This window comes from Rana temporaria, chromosome 2 (assembly GCF_905171775.1).
Source record: "Rana temporaria chromosome 2, aRanTem1.1, whole genome shotgun sequence".
NCBI classification, from domain to species: Eukaryota; Metazoa; Chordata; class Amphibia; order Anura; family Ranidae; genus Rana; species Rana temporaria.
In genome coordinates this window covers 305,092,242-305,108,745 of record NC_053490.1, presented here as the reverse complement: position 1 = coordinate 305,108,745, position 16,504 = coordinate 305,092,242, and the positions used below count along the sequence as shown (strand labels likewise).

Genomic DNA, 16,504 nt, shown 5'->3' with positions numbered 1-16,504 from the left:
CTCTTCTCGCTGAAATGACGTGTGCGCGGCTTGCATCGGACCTATATAGGCCTCACAGGCCCATCATGCTCTGTACCTACCCATGTGATACCTACCCACGTGGGTAGGTATCACATGGGTAGGTACAGAGCATGATGGGACTGTGAGGCCTATATAAATCCGATGCAAGCCACGCACCCGTCATTGCAGCGAGAAGAGGCGACGTGTCAGCATCGGGAGAAGAGAAGAAGAGAAGACGTCACAGCACAGCGGCCTGAAGGGAGAAGTAGAAGACGTCACAGAACAGCGGAAGAAGAGGAGAAGACGTCACAGAACAGCGGGAGAAGGCACCGGACAGCGGGAGGAAGAACTGGGGTGCGCCGAGTCAAGAGCGGAGATCGGCGAACATAGAAGAAGACCCCCCGGAGCGGAGAAGACGTCACAGAAGAGCGGTGAAGACCCCGGAGAGCAGGAGAAGACCCCCGGAAATCGGAAGAAGAAGCTCCCCCTGGTAAAAGAGCTAAAGAAGACAGGGGGAGCCTCCGGAGCAGACTAATAAAATATTTTAATACCCTGTGTATTTTATTTGTGTTTTTACCACTTTTCCTCCAGGTGAATGGGTAGGGGTACGCTGTACCCCATATCCATTCACTCAGGGTGGGGGGCCCCCTTATTAAAGGGGGCTCCCAGATTCCGATAAGCCTCCCGCCCGCATACCCCGACAACCAACGGCCAGGGTTGTCGGGAAGGGGCCCTGTCCTCATCAACATGGGGACAGGGTGCTCTGGGGTGGGGGGGCCCCGCAGTGCGCCCCCCTGCCCCAGAGCACCCAACCCCCCCCATGTTGAGGGCATGCAGCCTGGTACGGCTCAGGAGGGGGGGGGGGCGCTCGCTCGTCCCCACTCCTTTCCTGACCGGCCGGGTAGCGTGCTTTGGATACGGGTCTGGTATGGATTGTAGGGCTCTCCTTACAACCCAAAACAGACCTAAGGGCCCGGTATGCTCCTGAGGGGGGAACCCATGCCGAATTTTTATTTAAAATCCGGCGGGGACTTCCCCCTCAGGATTCATAACAAACGCGGCACACGTGTAGAATTGGCGGGAATCCAAGTCGGATCTCCCGTCGCTTCTATGACGGCTCTGTCTCCATCGCGGCAAGCCAGCTCGGCGCTGGCTCCCGCGATGGGGCTCGTAGGTGCTCAATCTCGCCGAGAAAGGGAGCGAGATTGACACAATATCGCGTGCACCTACTGTATTTTCAATATGCAGTTTTTGTATACAGATCCACTAGTAGTGGTAGTTGGCCCTGTAAACAAGGGAAACATATAGGGTTCCTCCACATATCCTGGGTACCTAACCTTTCCCCTAAATCTTGACTCCAGGATTTTTTTAAGCTACCCTGGAGTTATGCCAACATTATTTAAACTACTTATGAGGATCCCAGGCGGTCATAGACCTGCCCTCATTATGTGTGTGCTGCTTAGTCAACGAGGAAAGACTGGCCACCATCACCACTGAGAAAAGAAGACATATGACTCGAGACATCAAACACTAAATGCATGTATAAGAAAAAAATTATCACACAGTACATACAGTAAAGGTGAAAGAAAAAAATAGAGGTCTCATCTTTAAAAATTAATTCCAGGTATAGAAGTTTTTACTGAGCTACATCGCTCCAGCTTGGACCAATGTAAATATACATGTACCATACCTGTGGGCAGTGCCGAGACAAGGTCACCTAGTGCCCCTCCAAAATTTCCCCACCTAACACAACCCCCAATCATCCTCACAGCATAAACCCCCCCACCCAGTACTAAATTTTCCCTTGAGCACAAATCCCCCCCCCCCCCCCCCCGCACTAATCCCTTAGAACAAAAATCCCTCTTCCCAAAATTCCATCGTGGCTCAGAAACACCAATGACTGTCAGATCAGAAATTTTCAGAGTTTGCATAGCCGCCCCTACCCACATTCTTTGCTGGAGATGGGGCAAGTAAACTAAACCTGCACAGTCCCAATGCAGGAGCGCTGCAGTAGCAGGAGCAGCTGCTGAAAAAAAAAAAAAGAAGAAGAAGAGCACAGCACGCATCCTGAGGGGGTAAATTGATAAGGGGCCAGAGGGCCTCTAAATAACAGAAACTTTAGAGCTTCTATAGATCCCACCACTGCCGTTTCCAACTGAATAGAAGGATTAGATAGATCTGGGTACAACCACTTTGCAGCCAATACCAGCTGAGTAGCTAGAAAATATTTATAAAGATCTGGAAAAGCTAGACAGCCCTGATTACAGGGGCGCATCAAAGTTGTCAAATTTATATCTCGTCTTTTATGGGCCCCATATAAAAAATGGTGTTTGTTCCACTTAGGGCTGCTCAACGTGTGTGGTGTGAAAACATAAAAAACACGCATGAATGCTGTTAATGCAAGTTAACATAACCCTATAATGTAATGCAGCCTTATCCTTCCAGTAACTTCTAACACAACAACCATAACCTTAAAGCCCAATGCCAAATTTCATGCGACTTGAAATAGCCAATTTAGATGTAGTTGGTCCAAACAAACAATTTGCATCACGGATGCACACTCTGGGAGTGCTGCATAAAAACTGTATGCATGCAGTAACATATAATATACAGCACTGTGTTCTGGCAGTGGGATGGGGACTGCCTGCTTCTGGAACAAAATCAAGTGGCGCTGAGTGCTGCTCAGTCATTCACAGGGTGCACTGAATTTCATCAATGAATACAAGGCTTCCTCTGATTGACAGAGGTGGACATTGTGACATCATCCACTGCCTCTTCACCTCAGTTAAACAGAAGAAGCTGTTTTTTGTGGCACAGCGTAGATCTGATCTTTGTGCCAGAGTTTCACACTGCAGTGATGCTGCAGGCAAGATTATATAGTACACTACTCCCATGTCGCTGCCTAAACACCTGTCTACAGGACCATTTTGGACTGATCCTCCCTCCAGCCTCCAGTCTGTAAAGGGATATTTATATTCTTAGTATTGGTGGACGTGCCCCATTTGTTTTCAGGCAAGCTGTGAAGCGCAGGCTAGAGGTTTAGGTAATTCTTTATCTGGGACTGGAGTATACCTTTAAGCTCAACTACTTTTGACAGCCTTGGTGGCTGCACTTTCAAAAACAAGTGCCCCGATATGCTCTTTAAATTTAAACCTCACCTTCGCACCACAGGGACAAGGATGCTTTAGTAAAACAGCCATTGGGGGAAGTGGCAAGTCTCAGAGGCAATTAAAAAACAAACAGTTTTGTTTACCTGGATATGCGCACAATGAGGGCAGGGGAGACATTAGGAACCTAATAGACAACTGAAATCTCCATAAAAACAACCTATCACATGCCAAATCCAAACCACATAGGGGGCTTTTTGGCCCTTGTGATAGCATTAAAGTTGAAATGGTAAAAAAAAAAAAAAATTAAAATAAAAACGAAAAAAAAAAAAAAAAATATACATACATACACACACACACACACACATATATATATATATATAATACAGGGCTCAAAATTTGAAGTTACGAGACACTAGCTAGGCCTTGAAAGTTACTCGCCACCAGTTGCCCCACCCAACCCCTCCCCGCCCCTAAACACACACTCATAAATTATCTCATGAAATTACATTGTAAAATGTTTTATGCAGAATGAAGTTCCAAAAATAAATATTAACAACAACTTTAACAATATTAACCACTTCAATACCGGGCTTTTATACCCACCTCAATACCGGGCCTATTCTGGCACTTCTCTCCTACATGTATAAATCATCATTCTTTTGCTAGAAAATTATGCAGAACCCCCAAACATTATATATGTTTTTTTAGCAGACATCCTAGGGATTAAAACAACGGTCATTGCAACATTTTAGCTTGCACAGAATTTGCGCAAAAAATTTTCAAACGCCTTTTTTTTGGAAAAAAAATGGTTTCATGAATTAAAAAATAACAAAAAACAGTGGCCCAGATTTTAGGTAGAATTTGCCCCTTTTTTACGGAGGCACAGGGCAACGTTTTTGCCCTGCGCTCCCGCAAATTTACTGCGCTACCTGCGATTCACGGAGCAGTAGCTCCGTAAATTGCGGGGGCGCTGTGTAAACTTGCCCTGCGTAAGGGCGCCTAATGTAAATGATCCCGTAGGGGGCGGGAATCATTTAAATTAGGCGCGCTCCCGCGCCGAGCGTAGAGCGCATGCTCCGTTGGGAAACTTTCCCGACGTGCATTGCGGCAAATGACGTCGCAAGGACGTCATTTGCTTCAGAGTTAACGTGAATGGAGTCCAGCGCCATTCACGAATCACTTACGCAAACGACGTAACATTCAAATATCGCGACGCGAGCATTGGCTGCGCGTGCTATTAGGATGTGCAACCTTACGCGAAACCCGACGTACGCAAACTACGTAAATTGCGTACGCAGGGCTCGCGCAACGTTGTGAATCGGTGTTAGTATGCAATTTGCATACTATACACTGAGCACAATAGGAGCGCCCCCTAGCGGTCATCGCAAGAATGCAGCCTAAAATATGCGTGGCATAAGAGCCATATGCCACGCAGATTTTAGGCTGCAGTCGGCGTTACGATGTTCCTAAATCAGGAGCATTCGTAACGCCGGAGCAAGTAAGCAATTGCGCTGTGTAACCTATGGTTACACAGGCGCAATTGCTTCTTGAACCTGGGCCAGTAAAGTTAGCCCAATTTTTTTGTAAAATATGAAAGATTATGTTACACCAAGTAAATAGATACCTAACATGTCACGCTTTAAAATTGCGCCAGACTTCGGTACTTAAAAATCTCCATAGGCAACGCTTTGAAAAATTTTACAGGTTACCAGTTTAGATTTACAGAGGAGGTCTAGTGCGAGAATTGTTGCTGGCACTCTAAAGAGAAACCTCACATATGTGGTTTGAACAGCGTTTACATATGTGGGCAGGACTTGCGTGTGCGTTTGCTTCTCCGCACGAGCTACCGGGAACAGGTATTATTTTTTTTATTTTTTTTTTAACACTTTTATTCACTTTTATTCCTATTACAATGAATGTAAACATCCCTTGTAATAGGAAATGTGTGTGACAGGTCCTCTTTATGGAGAGAGGCGGGATCAATAAGACCCCGCATCTCTCCTCCAGGCTGGAAAGCATGAGATTGTGAAAAAAAAAATCACTGATCTCATGATTAGTATTGCTTACTAGCCGGCTTTGTTTACTTCCGGGTAAGCGGGCGTGACGTCATCACATCGCGCCCGGGCCTCCGACGGTCATAGAGATGACTGGTGACCATCTCTATGCTTCCTAGCCTGCGCCAGACGATTCTTTCTCCGGGCCCCCGTGGCACGGGAGAGCCCGGAGAAGCACCAGATGGCGGGAGAGGGGAGGGGATGTCCCCTCCCGCCGCCTATAAGATGAAAACAATCGGCGGAAACCGCTGCTATGATCATTCTTATGGTGCACAGAATCGCCGGCACTAAAGAATGATATCTGAATTATGCCTCTAGCTGCAGGCATCATTCAGATATCACTGCACAAAGCCCAGGACGTCATACGACGTCCACCCAGGATGGGAGATCCCCTTTGTGGACGTCAAATGACTATGGGCCAGTATTGAAGTGGTTAACATAAAGCATATCAGTAACCATCAGTGCAGCCTCACATTAGCCATGAAATGCAACTTTACATTTCCCATGAATGTAGCCACACTGTGCCCACAAACTTAGCCACACTGTGCCCACAAACTTAGCCACACTGTGCCCACAAACTTAGCCACACTGTGCCCACAAACTTAGCCACACTGTGCCCACAAACTTAGCCACACTGTGCCCACAAACTTAGCCACACTGTGCCCACAAACTTAGCCACACTGTGCCCACAAACATAGCCACACTGTGCCCACAAACATAGCCACACTGTGCCCACAAACATAGCCACACTGTGCCCACAAACATAGCCACACTGTGCCCATAAATGTATCCTCACTCGCCCATCAATGGAGATGCAGGTGAAGCCAAGTCCAGGTGACAAAACACATTTGACAGTGCATAGAGACACATTGGTACACACATGATACTGAGTGAGGCATCATGGACCAGGCATCTTGGCTATTAAATATTAGCTAAGTGAAGCACTCGCCATGGTGTGCCTCATGGAGCCGGGTCTGTGTTTTCGGCGGCACTGTAGCAAGGTCCCACCCCCCTAGACCGGCTTGTGCGATAGGCGGAACACTGATTTAATCCACTATCACAAGAGCTGGTCTAGGGGGGCTGGACCTTGCTACAGCATCGCCAAACACAGACCCGGAACACTGGCTCTGTAACACACAGCCTGCATCTCCGTGAAACACGGAGGAGGAGAGAGGGAGGGGAGTGCTGTAGCCTCCGCTCAAAGTGGCCCCAGTTCAGCCCGGTCCTGCCGCTCTGTGTCCTCCAGCTGATCGCTTCCGGCAGAAGCAAAGCAGGCTTCTGTACAGGACATCAGAGCGGCGGTGGCGAAGGGGCAGTATCGATCAGGGAATCCCCCTCCGGGCTGCTCTGATGTCCTGTAAAAAAAAAAGCCTGCACTGCTTCTGCCAGAAGTGATCAGCCAGGAAGCTGTCAGACTGGTCCATCCCTGCTCCTCACTCGCTCTGCACTAAATTCCACTCGCAAAATGCGAGTGGAATTTTTGAGGGCTGTATTTGCAAAACACACACACACATTAGATACATACATACATACATATATACACACACACACAAACAAACAGTATCTCACAAAAGTGAGTAACAGACCTCACATATTTTGTAAATATTTTATTCTATCTTTTCATCCGACAACACAGAAGAAATTACACTTTTCTACAATGTAAAGTAAAGTAGTGAGTGTACAGTTTGTATAACAGTGTAAATTTGCTGCCCACTCAAATTAACTCAACACACAGCCATTAATGTCTAAACCGCTGGAAACAAAAGTGTGAACAGGACAGGTTTCACTCAGAACAGGCCTTCCCATGGTCGACCAAAGAAGTTTGCTCGTGCTCTGCATCATTTACAGAGGTTGTCTTTGGGAAATAGACATAAGAGTACTGCCAGCATTACTGCAGAGGTTGAAGGGGTGGGGGGCAGCCTGTCAGTGCTCAGACCATACGCCGCACAATGCATCAAATTGGTCTGCATTGCTATCATCCCAGAAAGAAGCCTCTTCTAAAGATGATGCACAAGAAAGCCTGCTTGCCGAATACAAGCAAGGAAACAAAAAAGGGGAAGCGCCACCTAAGTGCAATTAGTCAGATACTATGTTTAATCTCAAAAGAAATGCACTTACAATACACAATTACAAAACAGGCTCATCAGGGTCTCATGATGCGCGGTGCGGTCCGGTATCAGGTCCATCTAGATCCACGGATCTGCAGGCAGGGAGAGAAATCCACCCTGTGGCCACCAGGAAACAGCCAGGTTCAGACTGGAGACACAGATGATGATGTTACCAGAGAGTGGGACCACAGAGAACACCGGAAGGTGAGACTAGAAATAACAGGCTACGCGCTCGGAGACAAGCTCCTTCTACAGGTCAAATTTCTGTGCTGAAAACAAGCAGACCAAGGACATGGATTACTGGAACCATGTCCTTTGGTCTGATGAGACCAAGATAAACTTATTTGGTTCAGATCAGGGTTGCCAACTTTCAGTAAATTTACAAACAGTTTGTAAAATCTGTACTTTTTGCATCTGTCCTTGAATGTCCATTACGGACATGTAGGCTGCATGTCCGTAACTGACATTCATGGACAGATGCAACAATTATGGATTTTACAAACTGTTCGTAAATTTTCTGAAAGTTGGCAACCCTGGTTGAGATGGTGTCAAGCGTGTGTGGCGGCAACCAGGTGAGGAGTACAAAGACAGGTGTGTCTTGCCTAAAGTCAAGCGTGGTGGTGGTGGGAGTGTCATGGTCTGGGGTCGCATGAGTGCTGCCGGCACTGGTGAGCTACAGTTCATTGAGGGAACAAGGCATGCCAACATGTACTGTGACATACTGAAGCAGAGTATCATCCCCCTCCCTTCGGAGACTGGGCCGTAGGGCAGTATTCCAACATAACGGCCCCACACACACCTCCAAAATGACCACTGCCTAGCTAAAGAAGCTGAGGGTCAAGGTGATGGACCTGCCAAGCATGTCTTCAGACCTAAACCCTATTGAGCATCTGTGGGGCATCCTCAAATGGAAGGTGGAGGAGCGCAAGGTCTCCAACATCCACCAGCTCCGTGATGTCGTCATGGAGGAGTGGAAGAGGACTCAAGTGGCAACCTGTGAAGCTCTGGTGAACTCCATGCCCAAGAGGGTTAAGATAGTGCTGGAAAAGAATGGTGGCCACACAAAATATTGACACTTTGGGCCCAATTTGGACATTTTCACTTAGGGGTGTACTCACATTTGTTGCCAGCGGTTTAGACATTAATGGCTGTGTGTGGAGTTATTTTGAAGGGACAGCAAGTTTACAATGTTATAGAAGCTGTAACCTTACTACTTTACATTGTAGCAAAGTGTAATAAAATATTTACAAAAATGTGAGGGGCCTACTCACTTTTGTGAGATACTGTATATACATACACACTATTATATATATATATAATACATACATACATACATACACACACACAATTAATTCTAGTGTTTTTTGTTTTGTTTTTTTACAAAAAAAAAATATATATATATAGATTTGATAAACAGTTGCACAATTTTCATATCCACATGAAAAAAAGAAAAGAAATACAGCCGACTATTTTTTCTACAGGGCCTCTTCAGAAAATATATAATGGTTTGGGGGTTTACGTAATGTTAACGTGTGCAAAAAAAGAAAGTTTCCCAAAGGATACTGGGTAAATGGTAAAACAAAAAACCATGGCCCTGCAAGTGCTTCTTTGTTTTTATAGCACAACATTAGCATGACAGGGAAAATTTAATTTGTGGGTGATTATTTTAGGTGGCAGATATTTTGTCTCTCTAGGTATCAAAGATGTAAACAGTAGGTATAACAGCAATTTTGTCCAGGTTAATATGACCAATGCACTGAAATACAGCATATAAATAAGTACAACCTATATATAGCTTACGTTTGATGGCTGGCAGGCCTCCTTGTCACATTACAAACACGGTATTTCCGTCTCATTGTTCCACAATGAGTCACTTCAACCTTCAGACCTGTACCAATAGAAAACATTTATTTAGTAAAAAATAGAATTATATATATATATATATATATATTACTAAAAAACACATCTTACAATGCAATGCCTTATTTAATGTAAATAGGGAGGATAATTCCAATCAGCCATCTGATACTTGTCACTTTTATTCTCAACATAACCAGGCTGAATTACTGATGTAGTTTAGAAATGCAGAAAGATGCAACCACTATGTTATATTTGTTTGACAATGTCTTGTTATATATGATGACTGCAAAGAGGATATAAATACCGTACAAACAATTCTATGTGCAGACTGCCATTTTCTTTTATAAATGAACCCTGTACAAGGCCATCAATAAGGTCTAGGTTTGAAATATTTTGAGCACTTTGGCCGAGCTGAGATGGTTGTAATTGTAATCTCATAGTTATTGCACTTTATTTCTGATAATTATTATTTTTTTTTTTATAAGGAATTTTGCCTGAAGGAGACTTCTTTAGTTGCACAGCTTTGCTGACATGACTAGGCGACTATGCTGTGGTTTTTTGACCATGGTCGCCCTATCCACCCAGAGACTTTTGATGGGTAAACCTTGTTTTTTTGTTTTTCCATCTCGTTGTATGGGACATTAGGTTTGTTACCAGGGTGTGTGATACGGGTCTCTTTGTGTCGTTTTGTATTATCGTTTTTCCATCACCTTGTTTGTCTACTGTACGATGTAACCATCTAAAGAATTTGTCGTTATATGCTGGATTTTATGCCAATAAAACTTTTTGTAAAATAAATATTTTGAGCACATACCCTTTATCTCTTTGGTGAATTTTACCCGGTGAGAATCGGTCAGAGGTCGCGGTTGTTCATCTATGTTATGAATATCTAGAACTTCACACATGAACTGGATAACTGGTTGTGCTTTGTAGAAGGCAGTGGCAGAAACTACAATAAAAATAGAACATAAAAGAGTTCCATAAGCATTTTTCTGATTACATATACCATATTTTTCAACTATCAAATGCACATAATCAACAAAGGACACCTAAATATATAAAAAATTAAAAATTATGAAAAAGATTCACTTCTCTCTCAGACTGACATCCCAGACCACACTGTCTCTGTGCCGTATGGTGTGTTGAGAGGAGAAACTTTCAAGACAGACCCATTGTTTATTGCCAAGTGGGAAGCCTCAATACACAGGACATTTTCAGCAGACAACTGTCAGAAAAACACTATGGGGGTTATTTACGAAAGGCAAATTCACTTTGCACTTGGAAGTGCAGTACTGTAGCTCTGAGGGGGACATGCAAGAAAAATAAAAAACAGCATTTTAGCTTGCACATGATTGGATGATAAAACCAGCAGAGTTTCCCCTCATTTCAGAGCTTCCCCTCAGATTTACAGCGATCTACAGCGATTGCACTTTCAAATGTATTTGCAGTGCACTTGTAGTGCAAAGTGGATTTGCCTTTCGTAAATAACCCCCTCTGTCTTCCCCGGTAGACTTGCATCGTATGTTTTCTTCCTTACTTAAGACCTGTTGGAGGTGCCCTGCTTGTTGGCCGTACGTGTCACTATCTCCAGGTATTGGAAAACTACAGCTCCTCCCCACAGGGAAGCCATCAGAAATTTTAGGGCCCCTTACACAGCGTTAGGACTGGGCCCCCCGGGCCTGGCCACCAACATTCCACAGGGTCCACCCATTGGCTGTCCCACTGAATCTGCTGTGAATGGAGAGAGAAATACAATTTACATCTTACCAATAATTTGATGTGGTGGCTGAATTGGTTTTCTTTTTTTAGGCTTTTTAATTTTCTGTTTTCCCTGGTGATCTAGTCAGTAACACACCTCTTGTATTAGAGTGCCCCCACTCTAGATGAAGAAGCAACAAGGACACCTTTGGACAGCAGTCTGAGGGGCAGGGAGTTGGGGTGTTAGATGTACTAGCAGATTTAGGTACACTAAAACAAAATTGTAGACATACAAAGCTAACACTTTATAATCAGTTACAGCAAACTTTTTTTTTCCCTTTTGGGATAAAAGGTTTTACATGAATAAATGGAAACTGATCATTGTAAGCAACACTGCCAGTGTTTGTTCTTTTGAAGAGAAAAAAAACAGACTTACTAGCAGAAAAAGAAAACCAATGCGGCCACGACATCTAAGATTTGGAAAGCTACAGAGAGGGAGAGAGGAGGAGAGCGAGAGAGAGAGAGAGAGAGAGAGAGAGAGAGAAAGAGGAAAGGGGGAGAGAGAGAGAGAGAGAGCGCGAGAGAAACAGACAGACAGAGACACAGAGACAGGGTCTGGTCAGTGAGAGTGCTCACTCACTCAGATGAATCTTTGAGGCTTTACTTTAACTGGGTTTGACAGTCAGATTAGCTGCTGCCATTTTGTCCAGAGTGTGTGAGGTGTTCTTCCAGGTAGGGCTCACCAATGCAATGTTCACCAAGTAGGCAAATGCTTCAAACCCTTCCAGCAGGTCATTCAAAACTTTGAGAAGATAGTTGGTGTTGCCATCATCCTAAACAACATTACTATGAATCCAAAAGTCCAAAAAGATTTTTCCTGTTCATTAGGAAGTTTGCCATTAATTCCTGCTCCAGTCCATGACTTAAATAGTGGGCAGCTATCAACTTGTTTAACCACTTCCATACCAGGCACTTACGCACCTTCCCACCCAAGCCAATTTTCAGCTTTCAGCACTGTCGCACTTTGAAACAAAATTGGCATCCTTTTTTCCCCACAAATAGAGCTTTCTTTTGGTGGTATTTGATCACCTCTGTGATTTTCTTTTTTTGCGCAACAACTAAAAAAAGACTGAAAATTTTGAAAAAAAAAATACGTTTTTATTTTTTTCTGTTAATTTTTTTGTAAATAAGTAAGTTTTCTCTTTCAATTACGGGCACTGATATGGCGGCACTGATGGGCACTGATGAGATGGCACTGATGAACATCGATGAGGTAGTACTGATGGGCACAGATGAGGTGGCACTGATTGGCGGCGCTGGTATGCGGCACTGATGGGCACACATAGGCGGCACTGATGGGCACACATAGGCAGCACTGATGGGCACACATAGGCGGCACTGATGGGCACACATAGGCGGCACAGATGGGCACTCATGGGCGGCACAGATGGGCACTGATGGATACTTATGGGTGGCACAGATGGGCACTGATAGGTGGGCACTGGTGGACACTGTGGGGTGGCACTGATGGACACTTGGGGTGGCACTGATGGACACTTGGGGTGGCAACACTGATCTACCCATGTTGCCAGTCAGTGCCCATTTGTGGGCACTGATTTGCATCTTTTTTTTTTTTTTAAAAGCTTTTTTTTTTAAGACTTTTTTTTTTTTAGCGCGAACACCCCCTGTCAGGAGAGCCGCCGATCGGCTCTCCTATACTCGCGTCTGTCAGACGCGAGTGAGGAAGAGCCATCAACGGCTCTTCCTGTTTACATCGTGATCAGCCGTGATTGGACACGGCTGATCACGTGGTAAAGAGTCTCCGCCGGAGGCTCTTTACCGAGATCGGAGATGCAGGGTGTCAGACTGACACCCCGCATCACCGATCGCCACGCCCCCACGGGTGCGCACGGCATGAAATCCTGCAGGACGTCCAGTCAGGATTGTGCAACCACTTCCCGGACGTAAATCGGCCATAGGCCGGGCGGGAAGTGGTTAATAAGGGGCATGAAGTAGGCATCAGAAACAGTGATCATAGTCCGCTTTCTGTAGTCCCTGGTTCACCTGTTCCTTTTGAGAACCAGAACTCCCCAGTTAAACGGTTATGGGTTTACTGAAAGCACCTCCAGTTTCTTGTGTGTAAGAGAGCTGTAAATTGTTCTTCAGGTATGCTCCCAATTCTCCAGTGTCAGCTAACAAGTCTAAAGCCTGGTACATTTTTTCTTTCCATTCAACCCTGTGGGTTGAACGAAAAAAATACTTTTAGCTCCGGTCAGAGCCGCTGTACTAACAATCTGAAGTTAGCACAGTGATCTCCCCTGCTGAGCTGTTATGTTCTGACAGGGGGATGCCCCACGCCAGAACACTCCAATTGGCTGAGAGCGCTGAACGGCTGCCGGTTTTCCAGCACGCTTGTCTGACAGAAGCCAGCCATTCAGGCACTTTGTGACTGTAGTTTTTGGTGCCACATAGGAGTAAAGCATACATCTTTTGAAACACACTATACGTCTGCTTACTGGAAATGTGTTTTTTCTGTGTTTTTGCTTGACCTGAGCCTGTGACATGTTCTCCTATACCATCCCAACCAGAGTCTCTATTTCGTCCTGGAACCTCAGCACATAATGTTGTACGCTTAGATCTCTTGAATTAAAGGGTCACTAAAGGAATTTTTTTTTTTTGCTGAAATGACTTTTTACAGGGTATAGAGACATAAAAGTTAACCGATTCCTTTTAAAAATGATTACAAATAGATAAAAAATCAATCATATAATGTGCCTGTAGGTTAGTTTCACTTTTAAACTGTTTTCATGTTCCTGTGAACTAGAGAGACACACAGAACAAAAGCAAACAAATCCAAGGCAGTGTTTTGTTTTTAAAATGAATCTGATTGGTTCTGTTAAGTTTTAGACACACAGTAATGACAGCTTAGACCTACAGTGAAAAGCTCCCAGTACGATGGTTATAAGGAAAAAGACAACCAGGAAGTGTGGAGATCAGAGCAGAATTACAGCCACTTCAAAGCAAAAACGAACAATAAGGACATGAAACCAGTACTGCAGTAAGGTAAAGGAAGCTATTTAGCTAAAAAAAAAAATTCCTTTAGTGATCCTTTAAGTCTAAAGCCTCGTACACACGTACTGTTTTCTCGGCAAGAGAACTGCTGGCAGAGCTTTCTTGCCGAGTAAACCGCGCGTGTGTACGAGGCTTTGGAGGTTTCTCGTCAAGAAATCTGCTCTCTATTTTCTCGTTGTGTATACTTACCTCTCCATAGAAACCCGCGCATGCTCGAAATGACATTGACGCATGCGTGGTAGCTTCCAAGGCATAGGTAGGGTGAAGCAAGATGGCGGCGACGCCATCGAATGTGACGAGAGGTTATAGACACGCTCACCTCTAATTCTGAGCTTGAAGTGGCCCTTAGAAGAAGATCGTCCAAGTAGCCAAAGATAGCGATGCCACACTGTCTTAGCAGGGCCAGAATCGGGGCGAGCACCTTGGTGAACACCCTCTGTGCCGATGCCAGGCCAAAAGGGAGAGCCACAAATTGATAGTGGTCCTCCCCGACCGCAAAGCGCAGAAATCTCTGATGCCTGGTGCATATGGGAGCATGCAAGTATGCGTCCTTGATATCCAAGGATGCCAGAAAGTCCCCCGGATGGAGAGCAGCGACAAAAGCGAACCGACTCCATCCGGAATCTTTGTACCTTCACAAAGCAATTAAGGACCTCGAGGTCCAGGATTGGACGAACCCCATCCTTCTTTGGTACTATGAATAGATTTGAGTAAAACCCCTCAAACCGTTCTGGTACTGGGACAGGAATGATCACCCCCCCATATGAGCAGATGCTGAACCGCCCCAAAACAGGGCTTCCCGACTGGTCGGCTGAAGCTGGAGGTTAAAAGGGGAAAAAATCTGTTCGGTGGGCAAGAGAGAAACTCTTGTACCCTGGAGGAAACTACTTCGCAAACCCACCGGTTGGAGATCGGAGATGCCCACCGGGTGCAAAGACGCGAAGACGTCCCCCCACACGAGAGATGGGTGGGGGCAGACCTTCATGCGGACGTAGATTTGTTTGCAGGCTTGTTGGGCTTGCAAAACCAGGGACGCTTCTGTCCCTCAACAGGCGCTTTATCGGCTTGAGATCGTTTACCTGCCGCGCTGGGCAGACAAAAAAAACGCTTGTGTGCGGTGAAGGAGGACCCTTACCCTTTTTGGATTGTGGGAGCAGGGTACTCCTACCTCATGTGGCATTTTTAATAATAAGAAAGATATAAATCATGCTACCTCAACCACCCTTCTTGCCAGACACAAACGTATGCAAGTGGGTGATCTAAAGTGATATAAATGAAAAGCTGGCTGCTATGTCAGAAGCGACCTGTAATAGCCACTAGGGTGCACCTTTTTCTTTTGGACACATTCATAACTAATCTGTAATGTGGCACGGATGTTTGACATACTACCTGCTAGCTAATGGACTTTCTGTTGTCAACATTTTGGACTGTCTATTAACTCATTCAGAGCCAAAATTCATATTTAGTTGATGTCTTTTGATCCAAGTGTTTTTTTTTTGTTTTTGTTTTTTGTTTTCTTTTACTTGTAAATCACCATCACTATGACTGTTGAAGGATTTTGAGGTGGCTGCATGCTGCACCCTAGTGGCCATTACAGGTCGCTTCTGACATAGCAGCCAGCTTTTCATTTATATCACTTTAGATCACCCACTTGCATATGTTTGTGTCTGGCAAGAAGGGTGGTTGAGGTAGTGCGATTTATATCTTTATGTTTATTTCTTGTAGTTATTGTTTACACGGTAATCACAGCACCTGGAGGGATTAGACTGTGACCACGTTGCAGGTCTTTTTTCCCTCTTTTCTCACCTTTTTGTTATTTTTTAGCGCAGTCTCTTTCCATTTTCCCGCATCTTTAATAATGTCATCCAGAGATGCTCCAAAAAATCTGTCGCCCTTAAAGGGCAAATCCATCAGGGCCTTCTTGGAAGATTGGTCCGCAGACCAACACTTTAGCCAGAGCAGACGGCGCAATACCACCGCATAGCTTGAGGCTCTGGACCTTAAAGGAATAGTATCCAAGGCTGACTAGCAGACAACTTTTGCCCTGTACCAACTGGTCGGCCAGAGCCACCTCGTCCGAGGGAGACTGATGTGCTTTTAACCCATTGTGCAGCATTTTTGCCCATTCAGCGAGTGTCTGAGACACCAGGGCCCCAACCATCGTTGAACGCACAGCCAAGCCTACCACCATGTATAGGTAGCGGGTAACCGCCTCAGCCTTCTTGTCAGCAGGGTCCTTTAAAGCAGGCGCCCCTTCCACCGAAATCGTGGTTACCTTGTTTAATCTGGACACAGGAGGGTCCACTATAGGAGGAGAGGTCCATTTTTTCAGGACACTCTTTAAAATGGCAACGCACCGCCAAACTTTTAGGGACCGAAAAAACCTTCTGTGGTTTGTCTCACTCCTAAAACTTTGTCTAGATAAGACACACAGGGAAACACCTTAGCCGTGCGGGTCAGCTTACGGAGCCCAAAAGGGACCGACGCCTCTGTTGCTTCCGCAAACTCCTCTATCTTTAGAGTATCTCGCACTGCGGTGATAAGATCACCTACCAGAGCCTTTTCGCGTGCTGACCCGGTACCGGAGTCATCCTCACTGTCC

At 45.3% G+C, this 16,504-nt stretch overlaps 1 protein-coding gene across 2 annotated transcripts in view; it reads right to left on the bottom strand.

Moving 5' to 3' along the window:
- The window catches only part of LOC120926968 (protein argonaute-3), a 234,305-nt gene that overhangs the window by 83,957 nt on the left and 133,844 nt on the right, over positions 1-16,504 (bottom strand). For both annotated transcript variants that reach the window (XM_040337320.1, XM_040337321.1), the window contains exons 6-7: positions 9,947-10,081; positions 9,073-9,160 (exon numbers count right to left, since the gene is read on the bottom strand). In XM_040337320.1, coding sequence (XP_040193254.1) covers positions 9,073-9,160; positions 9,947-10,081 — 223 coding nt within the window. The remainder of the gene's footprint in view (positions 1-9,072; positions 9,161-9,946; positions 10,082-16,504) is intronic.